Source organism: Halyomorpha halys, unplaced genomic scaffold (assembly GCF_000696795.3).
Source record: "Halyomorpha halys isolate HHAL.00 unplaced genomic scaffold, Hhal_1.1 Scaffold208.1, whole genome shotgun sequence".
In the NCBI taxonomy this organism is placed as follows: Eukaryota; Metazoa; Arthropoda; class Insecta; order Hemiptera; family Pentatomidae; genus Halyomorpha; species Halyomorpha halys.
The window spans coordinates 1,421,416-1,437,912 of record NW_027109100.1 but is presented as its reverse complement, the minus strand read 5'-3'; the positions used below and the strand labels follow the sequence as shown (position 1 = coordinate 1,437,912).

Sequence of the window (16,497 nt, the reverse complement as noted above, 5' to 3'; positions counted from 1 at the left end):
CACTCTATCATAGTGCAGCGTTGAGACACAATTTCAAATTATGGCTCATTATAAAGAGGATGAAATGCTGAACATTTTCCGCACTTGCAGCTCCAATATTTAGTTTCAAGATAATTTAATCTAAACGTAATACACATCGAGCTTTTTTCCCCAACACTAATCTTTCTCCTCAAGCATTCCCTTGTATCATAAATCAATTTACTCCAGTATAATTATTTTTTATAAAATATTTTAGACAATATAAATATACAAATATTCAGAGCTAAAAATATTTAAATTTCGTAAAAGAAAAGATTCAGTTCATAACTTTCTATGAAACTTGAGACAATAAAAAAAACAAAAACATAATTGAAAAACGAAAATTTCACCTGTGAGCCCTCTGCCATAAAGTAGTTGAAGGTATACTATATATAGCAGAAGCCCTACTTAACGACATAGACCCTGACCTAAGGGCTTCAAGTGCAGCCTCCATGTCTTCTTGTCTCCAAGATTTACCTCCACTGCCTATTGTATTGTTTGCAGACCCTTTGCTGATGCTCCCAGTATCGCTCCCTTCTATAATCAAACATGGTTTTGTAGTTTAAAGACGAATAAGATATTGACATATTGATTATTAAAATGAACAACTAGACTGTTATCTGTAATCAAGTAAACTAGAAACAGAAACCAATAAAATCAAGAGATTGAAATTCCTACTCTTGTCCAATTTCTACACATAAACATTTATATAAACATATTATTATGAAAAGATGTAAATAATTACAAATGAATAACTATTTTGAAAAGACAGATTGAAATCAGTCAAAGAGAAAGATTTAAAATGTAAATAAATATTTAATCTTTATAAAGAGTGTATTATCATTTAAACATTCACCACTGAATTAAAAAAATACATAAGTTCCATGAATAAGCTTCTTTTTCAAAACACGAAAATAATCAATCATCATTAAGAAAACATTACAGAAATTAAATTAGAATTGAATAATGATTGACTGTGTAGATCCTATTATTAAATAATTTTAGGTAAATATAATGAAGGTAAATAAGAATTTTAAAGAACACAAACTGAAATCTTAGTGGTGTACTATTAATGTACTTAAAATTCACTCTAAAACCCAGGCCACTGTTGAAGTTGTTATTGAAGTGATATCTGGTCTGTAAGTGTATTACTGAAATAACTTCACAGAAGATGAGATAATAAGATTTTGCATTTTAAATCAAGTTAGTGGAAAAAAGTAAAGAAAATTCCTAACAATTTCCAAAGGCTTTGATGGTCTAATCTAACTTTTACCAGACTGAGCATCTTCCAATTACTTAAGTTTAAAAAAGTAAATATCCACATATAACAAAAATAATCAGTAATAAAAGTTATATTGAACAGTATTTAAGTATTTAAAAACATAAATGACAGCTGGAATGCAGATAACCTCTTTCCTGGTCTCAACCAAGGAGCTAAGAAGCACTGATATCCGTTCAGTTAAAACAACAACTTACAAGAAATTTGTTATATTATTGTAGCTGTTCAATGGAAACTGAACCAAGATATTGAAATTTACAACTAAGGAAGATTTCTCGAACACACTTAACATTTATCCGCTTAAATTCTGTATAGTTAAACTTCAGATATGAATAATATATAATAATTTCAAGATATTAACAAAAAGCACTGTTTTTGATAACTGAAATTAGATTTTTAGAAAGTTCATAAAAGTATGTATAGTTTTAGAACTATTTATTGTAATGGTTTGAGATGAATTTGTTAATAAAGAAACAATAGGATGGTTTACTATACATTAAGATATAATACAGAAACTGTTAAATTTAAATTTTCAAGATGAGGATAAGTGCCCTGAAATGTCAATATAATAAACTAGTTTTCTACAAACAAAAATACTGAAATTTAGAGACCTAATTTATGGGGGTCGATCAATAGGAAACAAGCCCCCCTTATGTTTGTGCAGTTTATACAGTAAAAACATAAGTTGAATAATTATTATATTTAGTAATATATAAGATATAGTCTATGTTCCAAAATAATTGTACTCAGTTAAAAGGCTTTATCACTTTCTCCAAAAAAAAAAAAATTAAAACACTCAGGTTAAGGGCAGGTTTATAAAAAAAATCAAAGTCCATGGTCTGATTGACTAATTCAAGATTTACGTGTATGGACTTCCCACTAAAGTAAACAGGAATAAAACTAATAGATTTTTCCAGGCAAAAAAATGTTTTTATTACAACTAAAAAGAAGTTTTTTAAGTGAAATTTTGTTTTAGACAATCTTTTCTTTCATAACATCTACGTCTCTAATTTTAAATATAAAATATAAAGCAGAATATATAAATTAAATAAATATAAAGCAGCATAAAATCTTGACAATAATCATAAATTCTTTAAAATTCATAAAAAAAAAAAGTGTATATGTTTTTCTACTGTTGGAAACATAAATTAAAAAAATTAATGATGTATTTTAGATTTTAAAAAGTAATGAGTTCCTTTTTGCAATAACATCCCAGAAAAATTATTTATTAAAATCCTTCTTAATAGTAAACTTATTCACCACACCTTAAATAGATAATAATAATAAAAATGTTTGATTTACGAACAAATATATGATTGTTTAAAAAATAGAGGAGAAAGGAAATTTTATTGCAGAAAGAAAACATCACTTTGCAATAATAACAAATAAAAGAGATTTCTAATTTACCAGATTGTGAGGAAGGGATGAGACCAAGTAATTCAGGTGTTATCATCATAGTGTGCATGCCCTCTTCTCCGACTGCTTCAACTCCCTAAAATGTAATAAGTTAGCTAGAATATTTCATAATAAAATCTCTCAAAAAGTTAATATATTTAGGTTAAATTAAGTTAAATACTTTGGAAGTTAATATATCATCGCTGTGGCTGTAATATCATAGCTCAAGACCAAAACAATAAAAATATGTTTTGATCTCATAATATTTAGAAGAAAAAAAACATTGCATCATTCTATAATGACCCACTTGGTGTAGGATACCTATATACCTTCTTCTCACTTCGAGAATTCTTTTAAGATGTTTCTTGAATAGTGCATTGATATTTTTCTTTAAAAGGATAATTATATATGGCATGTATAATATATTAATATATAAGAACATAGGCCATGTTCTTTGTACCATATGCATAAGTTTGTACATACATAGATACATGCCAATATTTTATGTAGGAATATAAATACAAAGGAATTAATAATGAATTTATTAATTCCTTTTCTTTAATTTGAAATAAAAAAATAATTTTATTCTGAGACATAAGTACCCTAAGAATAATGATATGGTTCAGATTGATGATTATTTCTCCCAAATGATATTTACACGTATGTCTAGCATTTAAGCTACAATTACAATTTTATGGCAGTAATTAAAGAAGGTGAAGGAATAGGTGTTATTAGAAAAGAACAGAGAATTGAGATAAAGAGAGAATTCCAGAAGGAGGTTGCACAAATAGCAAAGTAGTTCCTGAAGGAGGAGGTTCTATGGGAGGGTATATATAAATCAATCAGTTGGAATCTAGTATGTGATGAATGAATGAATGAATGTAAAGTGAGGAGATCAAGGAAGTAAGTTTTTATAGTTTTAAGGATTTGGAAAAGAAAAACAGCAAGGAGGTATTGCCGTTAAAAAGTAGGATGAAAAGCCACTTCAACTCGGCATACCAACAGCAGACATAAAAGCACCTAGGAAACCTGCATATGAATCTTATTATGAAGCAATTCATGAGTCTTTTTTATACTTAGAATTTGCTTTTTATATTTATTTTATTCTTAATTTGCTTTTTATATTTCATTTATTATTAATTTGCTTTTTATATTTCTTTTATTCTTAATTTACTTTTTATATTTCTTTTATTCTTAATTTGCTTTTTATATTTCTTTTATTCTTAATTTGCATTTTAAATTTCTTTTGTTCTTAATTTAGAGTAAGAATATATTTTATTTTACTTGCTGATATATTATGTATTGCAGATTTAGTTTAAACTAAGCTATGTTTATCATTGTAGTTTCTGGTTAGATATTTTTTTCTTTTGATTGTATATGTATATTATTCAATAAAATTTATTTTCTAATCTAATTTATAACTTACACGATCAGGCATATGTTCCATATCCATATGCTCAGCCTGATCAATAGCCCTAAGTGTTTCAAATTTAACTTTTACATTTTCATCCTCTTCAACTCCCACTTCAGCTGGAAGATCACTCGCATCAACTAGAAAGAAAAATTATTGGTATTGGTAAAAGAATATAACTTCTTCTCTTTCTCATACTAATAACAAAGTAATTCAAATAAATATAACTAACTTTTTATATTAAGTACAACACAAGGCTAAAGAAATGAAGTCCTATAGATACATTAAAATATAAATTGAAATTGGGACAAAGCCACTTTCAACAGAGCATAATAAATCATTTAAGTAAATAGTAAGTTACAAACAATGAAACTTAATTTTACTAAAAAAAAATATATATATATCCAAGAAAAGTAATTTCATACATAGACAATTTCATATAATTCATATAACAATTTTAAGATATTTAGAATCAAAAGAAATTAAAAAAGTACATTGTAATCATAATCAGCCCCGACAGATTGTAGTAGCTGCACCTAATTGTTCGTTCCTTGCCAAAGCATTTTATTTAATACATTGCCATAAAGATAAATATGCAGTGTTATAAGAAAACCGCAGAGCTAATTTTTAACACCACAAGAATAATGTAGACATTAAATGTATATTAGATAGATCCATAGGGGTGAATTAGACATTAAAATATATATAGGAGCAACATAGCAATATATAAGCGGACTGTATGTAATTAATGGAGGCATATGGTCTGAGTGGCCATCAACAAAGGTTTATCAAAATGCTACAAAAACTATTTATCATATACCAATGTTCTGGTCCAAGTTCTTTATCAGGGATAAACAAAACAAGATACAAACGTTGTTCAGTATGGTAGGACTAAAAGAATACACAGTTATAATAAAACAATTTATAAAAGAGAAAGTTATAAACAAAAGATATAAAAATTTATGAAGTAAATTAAAAGAATATAAATAAAAAAAAGCTGCCTCCAGAAATGATCCTATCTGTACTAAGGGACGGACTGCTACAGCATATTTCCTTAAACATATTGATAGGTTCTTAATAAAGTTTCCCATGAACACTGAAACTTGGTATAGTAGTAGTATACATTGCTATAGGCTACATACATTCTGTACTATGGGTCTGTGCATGGCAACATGCTGAAAGCTCCTTGCATCCGGGTAATAAAATAATAATAATAGTTTTTCTACTATTATAAGTAACCTTTTTAGATCCACAAGTCAACCTTAAACAGTATATAATTAAAGTGAAGAAGCGAGTTTAGTACTGATTATAAGCAGCTAGAGGAACACACATACATTGCCTAGAAACAATTTCATAGACTGTACCAGGAAGCAGAAATTACTTTTACAAGTAGCCACGATGAGTTTTTTTGAACGAGTTGGAAAGCTGTAGGAAACTCTTTTACTTTACCTACTTTAAGCGAACACAAGTCAACACTTCAAAACAGAAGTCATTATCTCCATAATTTTGCCTCTTAAATTTTATTGTACCTTGATAACTCTGTTTAATTTATATTTTATATGCATTATATAATTTTATTCTTATCATAGTAAACTTATTTTTTTTTTTCAATTTCATGTATATATTCTTTCTTTATATGATCTCGTATATCTATTTAATTACTTATATAGGTTTTGTTTTAATTTATTTAACAAAAATTAGGTCATTTTCCTTGAAGTCAACGCATAGTTATCTCTATTATTTCCTTCCATTGCTAATAATAATAACTATGCTTTACTTCATAACTTAATTCAAATCATCACTTTCCAGCAACCTATTAACAGACCACAGAGTAAATTTAACTAACAATACACTTTGCAATTATTTCTCAGGATTAAAACAGTCATAGGAATTGAAGGTACTTTCTATCAAAACAATTTCTTTTAATTGATACTTATTTCACATAAATTTTGAATATTATTCAATTAATTAGATCCACTTGGTCAAGTACTCATCATGAGTGTGAAATAGGCTAATTATCAATAATCATAAAAACATGGTTTTAGTGTATTGGTATTCATTTAAGATTTTTCCTATGGCAATACTAATTTATTTACTGTAACACCCTCTTTCTTGGGTTTACAGTTAATACAAAATAATTAGATATCATAAAATCCTTTTTTACCTGCAATATCCCTGTGAGTTGCTCCTTGGGGAATATCTACAGCAGAAACGAGTGCAATAGAAGCTGTGGATTCGTTCGCATCACTTTCATGTTCTGATACCACCACCTAAATCAATGTAAACTATAATAATCACATTATAGACAGACTTATAATTTTATAGTTCATAATAAAATTATCCCAAAATACAAATTTAACCAACCTAATTTTCAAAAATATTTCTCTAGGGGCGAACACCCTTCTAAAATCGCTCTTTGGGGGTGATCCACACATGGCTCCACCCTGGGTTAGGTGGTTCAGAAACCACTAATATAGACTAAATACATCATTGATTTTATGATTAAGTTTTCCTTATATAGTTCTATAGAATTGTCTATTTTATGATTAATTTTCCTTATAACAATAATAGTCAAATCAAGTTTTTTTAACATTAGAATTAGGATTTTATTAGGTCTTTAAAGATCCAGATAAGTGAAGTGCAGATACAGAATGATTAGTAAAAATCTCAAGAAAAAGAGACAAGCAGATTTACCTTTAATATTCTATACAGTAATAGTTTGATTCAAATATGCTAGGACTAAAAGAGGTCAGTCAAAACAGATATATATTATTTCACACAATAAAGTAAAATACCTCATAGCTTAAGTAAAAAAACAATAACAGTTTTCAACTATTAATTTGCTGACATTATGACTATTGATTGCTCACATTATGACTCGTAATATAGGTCTTCATCAGATGTAAAATAAAAAGATAGAAAGAAAGTAAAGCCAACGTGAGAGTAAAAGAGTGACATAAAACAAAACAATTACATAGTTGGAGGTATAAAAATACTTCTACATAAGCAAACTATCGAAAAACTAAATAAAATAGTAAGTAAATTTTATCATAAAGAATGAGAAGTAATGAAATTGATATCAATTTATGTAAAGAATCAACTAAGAGAAAACTATTTTTGTTCTACTTGACTGCTTTCCTAACTATCTCCTTCAAATTTAGGGGGCGGAGGGGAGGAGAAAAAACCTTTATGTTAATATTAATACCTGTGGCGTAACTTTTTGTGTCACCTCAGGTAGTGGTGATGCAACAACTAAAGTCGTATCACCAATAACATCTTTATTTTCCTGATCATCAGTTGAAGTGCCTACGTCACTATGTGTCCCACTTGGAGTTTGAGCTAGGGTTGCACCATATTGAATCCGGCTGCCACTTAAAGCAATACCCTGGTAAAAATAAAGATATAATTGCTATATTTATCAACAGGGATAAATTAATACACAGGGTGTTCCAGAAGGAATCATCAGTAATTATGGGGAGGTTAGTTGACCAATATCTCCTTCCATTCTCAAAAATCATAGTTCTTAGCCAAACGCAGCCGCAAAAGCAAAGTAAATAGGTAAAAATAAATATTTTCACAATATACTCAGTAAAATCTTGCACATTAAATTTTTGAGGTACTATCTTGTGTATTTTATAAAAGTTGCTTTATTTCATTTCAGCTTTCCAACGTCTGGTCAACTTAGCAAAACTACTTTAATTTCAAAGAAATATTGAGCTTATAATGTTAAAAAAAACATTGCATCATTTCCGAATGATTTTTATGAAACTCGTTTTATTATTGTATATATTGAGTGGTATATAGTATCAGATTGGTCTTATCCCTCATTGGCCTAACATGGTTAAAATACTGAATTTTCCTTTTAAGTACTTTTAATTTTGTTTATTTTAAATAATTAACCATTCCTTATAATTAGCACTAAGGAATAATGGATAAATATAAACTATCAATGGATTTGATTATTAAATAAAGGAGAAAATATGTTTTTATATTTCTATAGTTGTTATGACAATAGTTATATCTTTATGACTATTGTCACAACAACCATTGAAACATGATTACACAGTAATAGTTGTTTTTTATATAAAATACTAATGGAAAATAATAAGAACAATTTTCATCATGAATAATAAATAAGTTCCCATTTAGAAAGTAATAAAGATTAATTGCAACTCAAAGTAGGATAGTAAATGAAAGTTGTATGATGTATGATATATAATTTTTTTTTTTTTTTTGAAACCATGTAACATGGCACTGAAGGAAAGTCAGGAATGGCACCTTCTCAAAATTAAAATTTTTACTATTAGGATAGATAAAATTTTTTTTAACATGTTATATCAATAATATATTTTCTACTTAACGAATCTTAATATTAAGATTAAATAATTTTGAAATATTACCTCAGATGGCAAGATACTGGCCTTTTGACGTGCTAACCTTTGCCTATATTGAAGCCTTCTTCTAGCCAATCTTCTCTGCCTGATAGACAATGTCCTACGATGGGGCAATGGTGTGACCTCGGCCCCTTCTTTCCCTTCAGGAACTTCACACAAGCCTTTTATTTTGAGCTGATCAGCTGTTTTCAAAACAGACTGAAACGTAATTTAAAATATACTGTTTAAAAGATTTTATTAGTAATTGAGAAAAATAAATTAAATAAAATTAGTGATGTTATTCAGGTCACTTAACTACAGTTTATTATAAATGAAAGAAATTATAAATGAAGGGTGTACTTTGTATTAATCGAAGGATAAGAGTATAAGGGAAGAAAAGGATTCTGCAAAAACCAAACAAAAATTTTCTACATTGGATAGTATTGTTCATAGAGAAATTTCAAAAAATCCACATTCATCATTAACAGGTATTCCACCCTTTTTTTTATTGTTTCCCAACTATTATCTCTGTTGAAATGTTAAATTAACAATGTCACATTTTTTAAATTATTAACACTTCAAAAAAGGGTGCAGGTTCACACCAGAAAACGAAGTCCATTTTAAAGAAATGCAGAACGAACGGCAATTTAAAAGAAGTGCATCTTTGAAGATACCACAGAGTTAAGAGGCTGAAGATTCCTTTGATGGCAGTGATTCCAATGCATACAATAATCAGCCAACATTATGATATGTATATTTTTCTGATTGTGATGTTTATGATTCTTATGAAAATTTTTATGATAGAATTTTGTTTTGTTACATTTTATAACAATTAGTGTTAATGTTAAAATTTATATTCACCTTAAATAAATTCCATATATAGTGCTCATGGTATTGCATTAAAATTTGTTTTTAATATAGATATAGACCAAAAAGCTAGTTCATCTAATCACAATATTTTATATAATTTTTTGTTTTCTATTCAAATAATTACCCATAAGAACAATACATTGTAAGCAGAACAGATAAGTGTCAGTAAAAATTGAAAGTAAAAATTTCAAACTATGTAAGGATTCAAAGAAGGGTGGGGAGGTAAATGGAAGCTATATGGGCACCAATTTTTACTTCACTAATTTTATTCATCATGGTCAAGGGTAGTAAAGAGTGGAAGAAAAGAATATTTCAAACACCGATTTGTTTGTTGATTTCAAGAAAGGTCTTTTTTATGAAACTTAAACCATGATTTCATTCAGATATTTTTCTTTCCTGGGAATCCTAACGCCACAGATAAACAAACAACATAAACATTGCCTAAAGATTTCTATTTGGCCCATAAAGTATTCCATAATATAAAAGAAATAAAAAACTTGGCTGAACAGAATGCATTTCTCTACACTATTGTCTCTTACTTTGAGGAATCCACATCCACTAAGTTCTTGGGCCTGGGATCTACTCAGAAAATCAGCAGTTTTATTTCATATAGTATTGGATCAAGATTGCTGATGAATTTGGAAAAGAAAACTTGAAATACATGTGACCTAAGTTAGTGGAATCCGCTACGATCTGTTAAAAAAAAAATTGGACTAGGCCTATCTAAAAAAAAATCATTTGTTTATGTCTGGCTTAACTTTCAATAAAAAAAAAAAAAGTTATTTTAATTAAAATCTAAAGGCAATAACCATGTTAAAATCGAAAAGTTAAAAGTTCTTACCTGTAACTGGGCTTGAGACACATCTATTTCCCCCTTGTAGACAAATTCAATAATAAATTTAAGATCAGCAAAACAGACATCCTGAGGCATGATAATAGTTGGGTGTTTACATGGATTTTCCAATAAAAGCTTTTGAAAATAAGAAGAGCACGCAGACAGCACCACCTGATGAAAGTAAAGCTAAGTTAATCAAGTTTATAAACTAGATAGTATTTTATTTAAATATGATTTATACAAATGATATCAGTATGTTTGATTTATATTTAATTAAATGTGTAAACAAATAATTAGTGAAATAATTAATGAAACACGTTAACGTCTAATATTCTTACAAGCAGAACCAGCAATGATTTGCGATCATTAAATTTGAAAATTGAAACTTTTGTATCAATTACTGTTTTTATTTATTAATACTACTACAAATATTTACATTCACGTAATTATTTTAGTTTACAAATTACAAATAAATTGAGGATGTGGCTGTAATAAACACCATAGGCCCTCCTTTTCTTGAAAAATGTTTTGATATCTTCCCTAACAATTCAACAAGGTAGTGTACAAATTTCAATTTGATCAGTCCAATGTCTTAAAAAGCCCTTCTATGAATTATTGGAAACAAAAAAGTGTGTGCTCACATCAAGAAAATGAAACTGGTCCAGTAAAATCTGAACCATATATTTAGAGTCAAGCTCGACAGATTAGACATGACTGAACGGGGATAGCATACTTGACATGGGCTTACTCTAATATTGATCTCAGTTTTATAAGCTATTTACTTATCTTCATAAGTGTAGTGTGTTTTTATTTTATGTTAATTCATTGGTATATATATATAATAGGGGTATTCATGATCTTTAGTTTACCATTATATTTTTTTACCTGTTATAACATTATAACACGGTTGAGAGTGTTTTACGAGGTCTGTTAAGTGGAAAATGACGTCACGCAACAGACCAGTTTTTTTGTTGTTATATTAGGTTACTTGCTCATAGTTTGTGTTTTGATTGTGTTAGTATTTTTTTGAAGATTTTTAAAACTAATAAAGCAATGAATGACAATAATCATAATAATGTAATAACAGTTGTCAATTCTCTTCCTCACAAGTTAGAAGATCAACAAGGCACTCAGTAGCCAAACTTTCACACAACTTCTACTTTTCACTTAATTTATGATAACATGAAGTTTTGGAAGGAAAGATTATAAAAGAAGTTGCTCAAAAAATCCACTAGGAGCTGTTATGCATTTAATATTTAACATGACTTTAAATAGGGCTGCTCACAATCCTATGCTTAAAACATTTAACACATCATGAATAATCCTAATGTAAAAATCTTGCATTATGAGTAAATAATGTTTTCTTTTCTTCATTAACATTTTTATAATAAAATTATAAATAGCAGGTAAAATTACAGCTCTTTCTTGCCTATACTAAAGTTCTAATTTTATATGTTCCACTTTTCATCCCTGTATTTATGAGACAAGTTACTAGTATACAAAATTTATAATTTAATTCTTCATAAAGAAAACTCTGCTAATAATTCATTAATAATTTCTTCAAAAGGTCACTTTTACTTCTCTAATGAATACGGAGATGAATAGCATAGCATCCACAAATTAGATTAGACAATGGGCATAAAGAGGCTGAAACGGCAAGAAGTTCAAATAAAATAGTAAAAGTATGAAAGGGTTATGATTTTACCTGAATTTACATTAGTAATAAGAAAGTTATCAAGAAAAGAAAACTTTATTTTATATTTTTGGCAAATTATAAAAGTGATAACATGAATTAATAATATTGGTAATAAAATATAATTACCCTTGTGATTAAGAAAGAAAAATAAGATTATTTGAGTATTTCTCTTTTTAAAAATCAAAATACTACCAATTCAAAACTTTCTGATGGCCAAATTGAGGATTTCAATGGCTTTAAACAATTGCAGGACAAAATCGATCTTTTTAAAATCCCTCCTCGTAAATTAGTCCAGCATTTCCATAGTTTACTGAGAATACACATGAGCCCAGTCGATAAAGGGTTTTCCGACATAAAAAAAGTTTTTTTTAAAGTAACTTTTGGAGTATACGTTATTCATTACTGCAGCCACAACCTCAATTGTAATTGCTAGTATTGTATTTTCTGGGATGGTAAATATGAATTTCAGGTGTGCTGTCGCACAATAATAGAAAAAAAAAACTGGATCTTTTTTAAATTTTTCATTTATAACTATAAAACTAAGAATTATTCAATTAGATAAAGAGGCAATCCTTTCCTTTGAAGGACCGCTAAGACCCCTAGGAAGCGACGGTCCTATATCACTATTAAAATATTAGCTTAGAACGGGAAGGGGTAACTTTAAGATAGTTAAATCAAGATGTATTTAAAAAGCGCCTGAAATTGAACAACAGTGTGAAAACATTCAATACAAAATTCAAATAAACAAAATCTTTTACAACATACATATATTACATTAGATTTTTGTCTAACCTGTGATGTCACTAGAGAACATCATAAAAATAGTCCAGATGTCGAAGATTCACAGATGGTGTTTTAGGAAAAAAAATTTCTCAGTAATTTTATATGCTTAATGGAGGGGTAAATCTAAGTTTTAGATTCCATGCCAAATGCCGAGTTCACAACAAAGTCAGGATTTCAGAACTTTTATAAGTTTTTCCCTGATAACTTAAAAAATAATTATTTCTCTAACATAATCATTTTATATGAAAGTAAAGAAAAATAAAAGTTCTTACAAAATGCGTGTAACAGACCAACCTGAGAAGCTGCTAGAATACACTTAAAAATACCACTACTTGATTCTCTGTGAAAAAACCTCCCAAGCATCAACATCATATGACTGAAATATTTTACAACTGCCAAGTATACCTAGGTCAAACCAAACAGTAAGAGGGAAGTATTTTTCATTTATCATAATTGAGAAATGAAGAGCAGCCTTTCTTAAGTATATTCAAGTCGGTCCAACATGCGATATAATATATATTTTGTAGGAAATTTCATTTCATATAGAATGTTGATCTTTGAAAAATGCTTAGTTTTTTAGTTATAAGCGAAAAAATTCATAAAAGCATGGATTTTTTATTTTTTCTATTTTCACAGAGAAGTTCATGGAGCAATAAACTTGACATTCAGATTTAGTTCTATATAATAGAAGAATTGATTGAAAAACTTTTTTTTTCTGAAAAACACCATTCGTGAAACTTTAATGTCTGAAATATTTTAATAGAGTGTAATATGTGCATTTTTTAGAAAATATTCTACTTTAATTTTGTACATGGTGATTATATTTGAAAAAATGCTTAGTTTTCTAGTTATATGGGAAAAACTGAAAAAGTTTAAAAATTATGTTGTTTCTTTGTATTTTTGTTGTGAAACTGGCTGATGAGGCAACTAACCTGAAATTCGGATTCAGCACCCTCCTAAACATACAGAATCGTGGAGAAAAACACTTACTTGATTTTTTTCCCCAAAAACATTCATTTTGAACCTCAGATGGCTGGGCTACATACGTTGGTAAGAAAAACATTTTCAATTCTAAACTGTGTCAAGATGAAGGCAATACATATATGACATTTTAAACATCTATGAGTAACATTTTACACTTCCAATAAGAAACAAAACATTCAAGGATTAATAAAAGGAATATGGTCCAGGTCCATTCAAATAAAACTCAACTAGAAATAACTATTTTAATTGAGTCAACGTTCCCCCCCACATTGCATTAAAGTCCAAGTGACACTTCTGTCAAAACAGCCCTAAGGTAGCCTTGCAATGTGGGGTGAGAAATGTTGCCTTAATTAAAATATTTATTACTATTTCAGTTTTATTTGACCGCACCCGGACCATATTCTATTTATAATTATGGCCAATCAGCAATCTTCCATTTATGGATTAGTTCAAAATACCAGTTCCCCTGAACTGATATTGATATTCTATTAATCGTTATATTTTTTCAAGGACTAGTTACTTAAATATAGAAATTAAGAATGATTAATACATTAAAATTTAATTCTTCATTACTAACGTTAATTTTATTTTGTCATGACAATTTTTAAGTAAATAATCAAGAAGGCCTATTCATAAATTACCATCAGGTTTTTAAGATTTCTTTTATATAGAGGCTTATCATTGGGTTATCTACGAAGTTTATGAAGAATTAATTATGAATTTTTTTTTTTTATGGTATTAGTATTATTTTTTTAGAATCTTAGTATACTGAGAGTACTAATTAAGTGAATATTCTGATCATAAATTTACTAACAGTAAATAATCCATTATTCTGAAATGCAATATGGAGATAGTTATTGGGTTATTAAGTATTCTGGGTAATTAACCTTTGAACTGGAATGTGGGTTCTAAGAGGACCAGTCTGGCGAACACAACTCTTATTTTACTAACGAGGTCAAGGAACTAGAAGAGTTACCGTTCCAAGAAAAGAGTAACCATTCTTTTTAAAGTAATTTCCAGTACCATAGTACATGATTTTCCAAAGAACATAAAACCTCACAGATCCACATTCTTGTTGAGGTTAAGTAATTATTCCAGTTTATTTAAACTAAATTCCCTTTGATCTATGACAAAACAAGAGTAAACAAAGCTGTAAGATAACAAATACAGACAAGCATGCTTGAAAAGAGAAAACAAGTAAACATTATCAACACCAAAAGGAGAGAAAGACTAACGATAAATATGTTCAGAGTGAAATCTGAACATGTTCTGAAAATTTAATAAAACTGTGAAATTTACTATCAAAACTTTTCTTCTTTCGTATTGTATGTTTGTATAATAACTTTTTCTTTTATATTTTATTCTGTAATACTTCTTTTATGAAACAGTGGTTCTGTCATTTAGTACGGTGCTAAATCAGTCAATTTTTCAATTAATCTTTCCAATTAAAATTTGCCTAATTCTTTATATTTATATATTTTTGTGGTAAGAGAAAATAAATTCAGATTATTACTTATGGGATAATGTTAAACAATCCAGTTCAAAAAGGAAAGCACTGACTGTTATATAAAGATTTAAAATATGCAAATATGCTTCCTGGGTTCATCCTGGCCTAAAATGAGCACCTGATATAGACATGTGATAGCTCACTTATCAAGGTTTGACAGTTCTGGTAGTCTGACCTTAGTAAGGATGAAACCAGACCAGATACCTCAGATCCAGACAAAAAATATAGAGGAACAGAAGATGGGAAGACCCAGGTTGCTATGGAAGGATGGTGTCACACTGATACGAATACTGCTGATTGGAGGCCAGTGGCAGCCAATAGAGATGATTAGCTCACCAAATTACAGAAGGTCCCTGACTCTAAAATATAAAGAGCCTTTTAAGTAAGACAGTTCTCATTTGAATGGATATTGGGTCGGAATCAGTTCCTATAGTACGAGGTAAATTAAATAACAACAACAAAATTTTATTCAAAGTAACTTCTGCCCAATAATTTTATTTACCTTTTTGAAGAAATATTTTGACTTTGAACCAATAAATCCATTTTAATCTTAATATAAAACTGTAAAATAAATAAAAGATGTATATCTAGTTCTCATTTTGGAACATTTTGTTTTATAAAAATATATCAAATACTCAATGCAAAAATGTTAGTAGGAGATAAATCAGGTGAATATGGAACTTCACTTTTCAGATCACCTTTTTTTTTTTTTGTTTTAGTTTGTCAGTTCACTTCATAATTAATCGTCAAGTCACTATTATCTCAGAACTAATAAAGAAAACTGCTTCCATATAACTTGGAATATTCTGCAGTAAAAATCTTGTATATGATTTTTTTTTTAGTATCCTATAGTGCAACAATCAGTTCTTTCCTAGGATTTGTAAGAACTACTATAATCTCACAATCAAACTGAGTACGAGGACTGCTAAATCTTTCAGTCAGACTGATCTCAAGTATCTTCTATTCAAATAGTATTATCTTTTAGATATTTTATTTGGTCATAAAGTTTTAGTTTTATATACTCATTAAATTAAGTAAGAGATTTCATGTATTCAATATTTGTATGATTGTAGACATTATCAATAGGCAGGTGGGGAACATCATCTTATAACGTAGGTAATCTGAAAGTTAAGAATATAACAATTTTTTTTTTCTGTAAACACAACCAATTTCATCTACATAGAAAGTAGCATTACTTATGATTTATGAATTTAAAGGATAATTTACAAAAATTATTCAATTGAAATTCCCATTTAAATATTGTCTCTTGAAGTTTCTCTTTTGATCAGGGATATAAACTAATTCTATCATCAACAATATAAAATATTAATATATTAAAAAGTTTT

At 28.4% G+C, this 16,497-nt stretch overlaps 1 protein-coding gene across 4 annotated transcripts in view; it reads right to left on the bottom strand.

The window, feature by feature from the left end:
- The window catches only part of psq (pipsqueak), a 28,510-nt gene that overhangs the window by 9,033 nt on the left and 2,980 nt on the right, over positions 1–16,497 (bottom strand). For 3 of the 4 annotated variants that reach the window (XM_024360549.2, XM_014418775.3, XM_014418772.2), the window contains exons 3-9: positions 10,188–10,352; positions 8,504–8,695; positions 7,309–7,488; positions 6,268–6,373; positions 4,119–4,243; positions 2,705–2,789; positions 369–555 (exon numbers count right to left, since the gene is read on the bottom strand). In XM_024360549.2, the coding sequence (XP_024216317.1) occupies positions 369–555; positions 2,705–2,789; positions 4,119–4,243; positions 6,268–6,373; positions 7,309–7,488; positions 8,504–8,695; positions 10,188–10,352 (1,040 nt within the window). The remainder of the gene's footprint in view (positions 1–368; positions 556–2,704; positions 2,790–4,118; positions 4,244–6,267; positions 6,374–7,308; positions 7,489–8,503; positions 8,696–10,187; positions 10,353–16,497) is intronic. The other variant, XM_014418773.2, reaches the window with a different exon arrangement.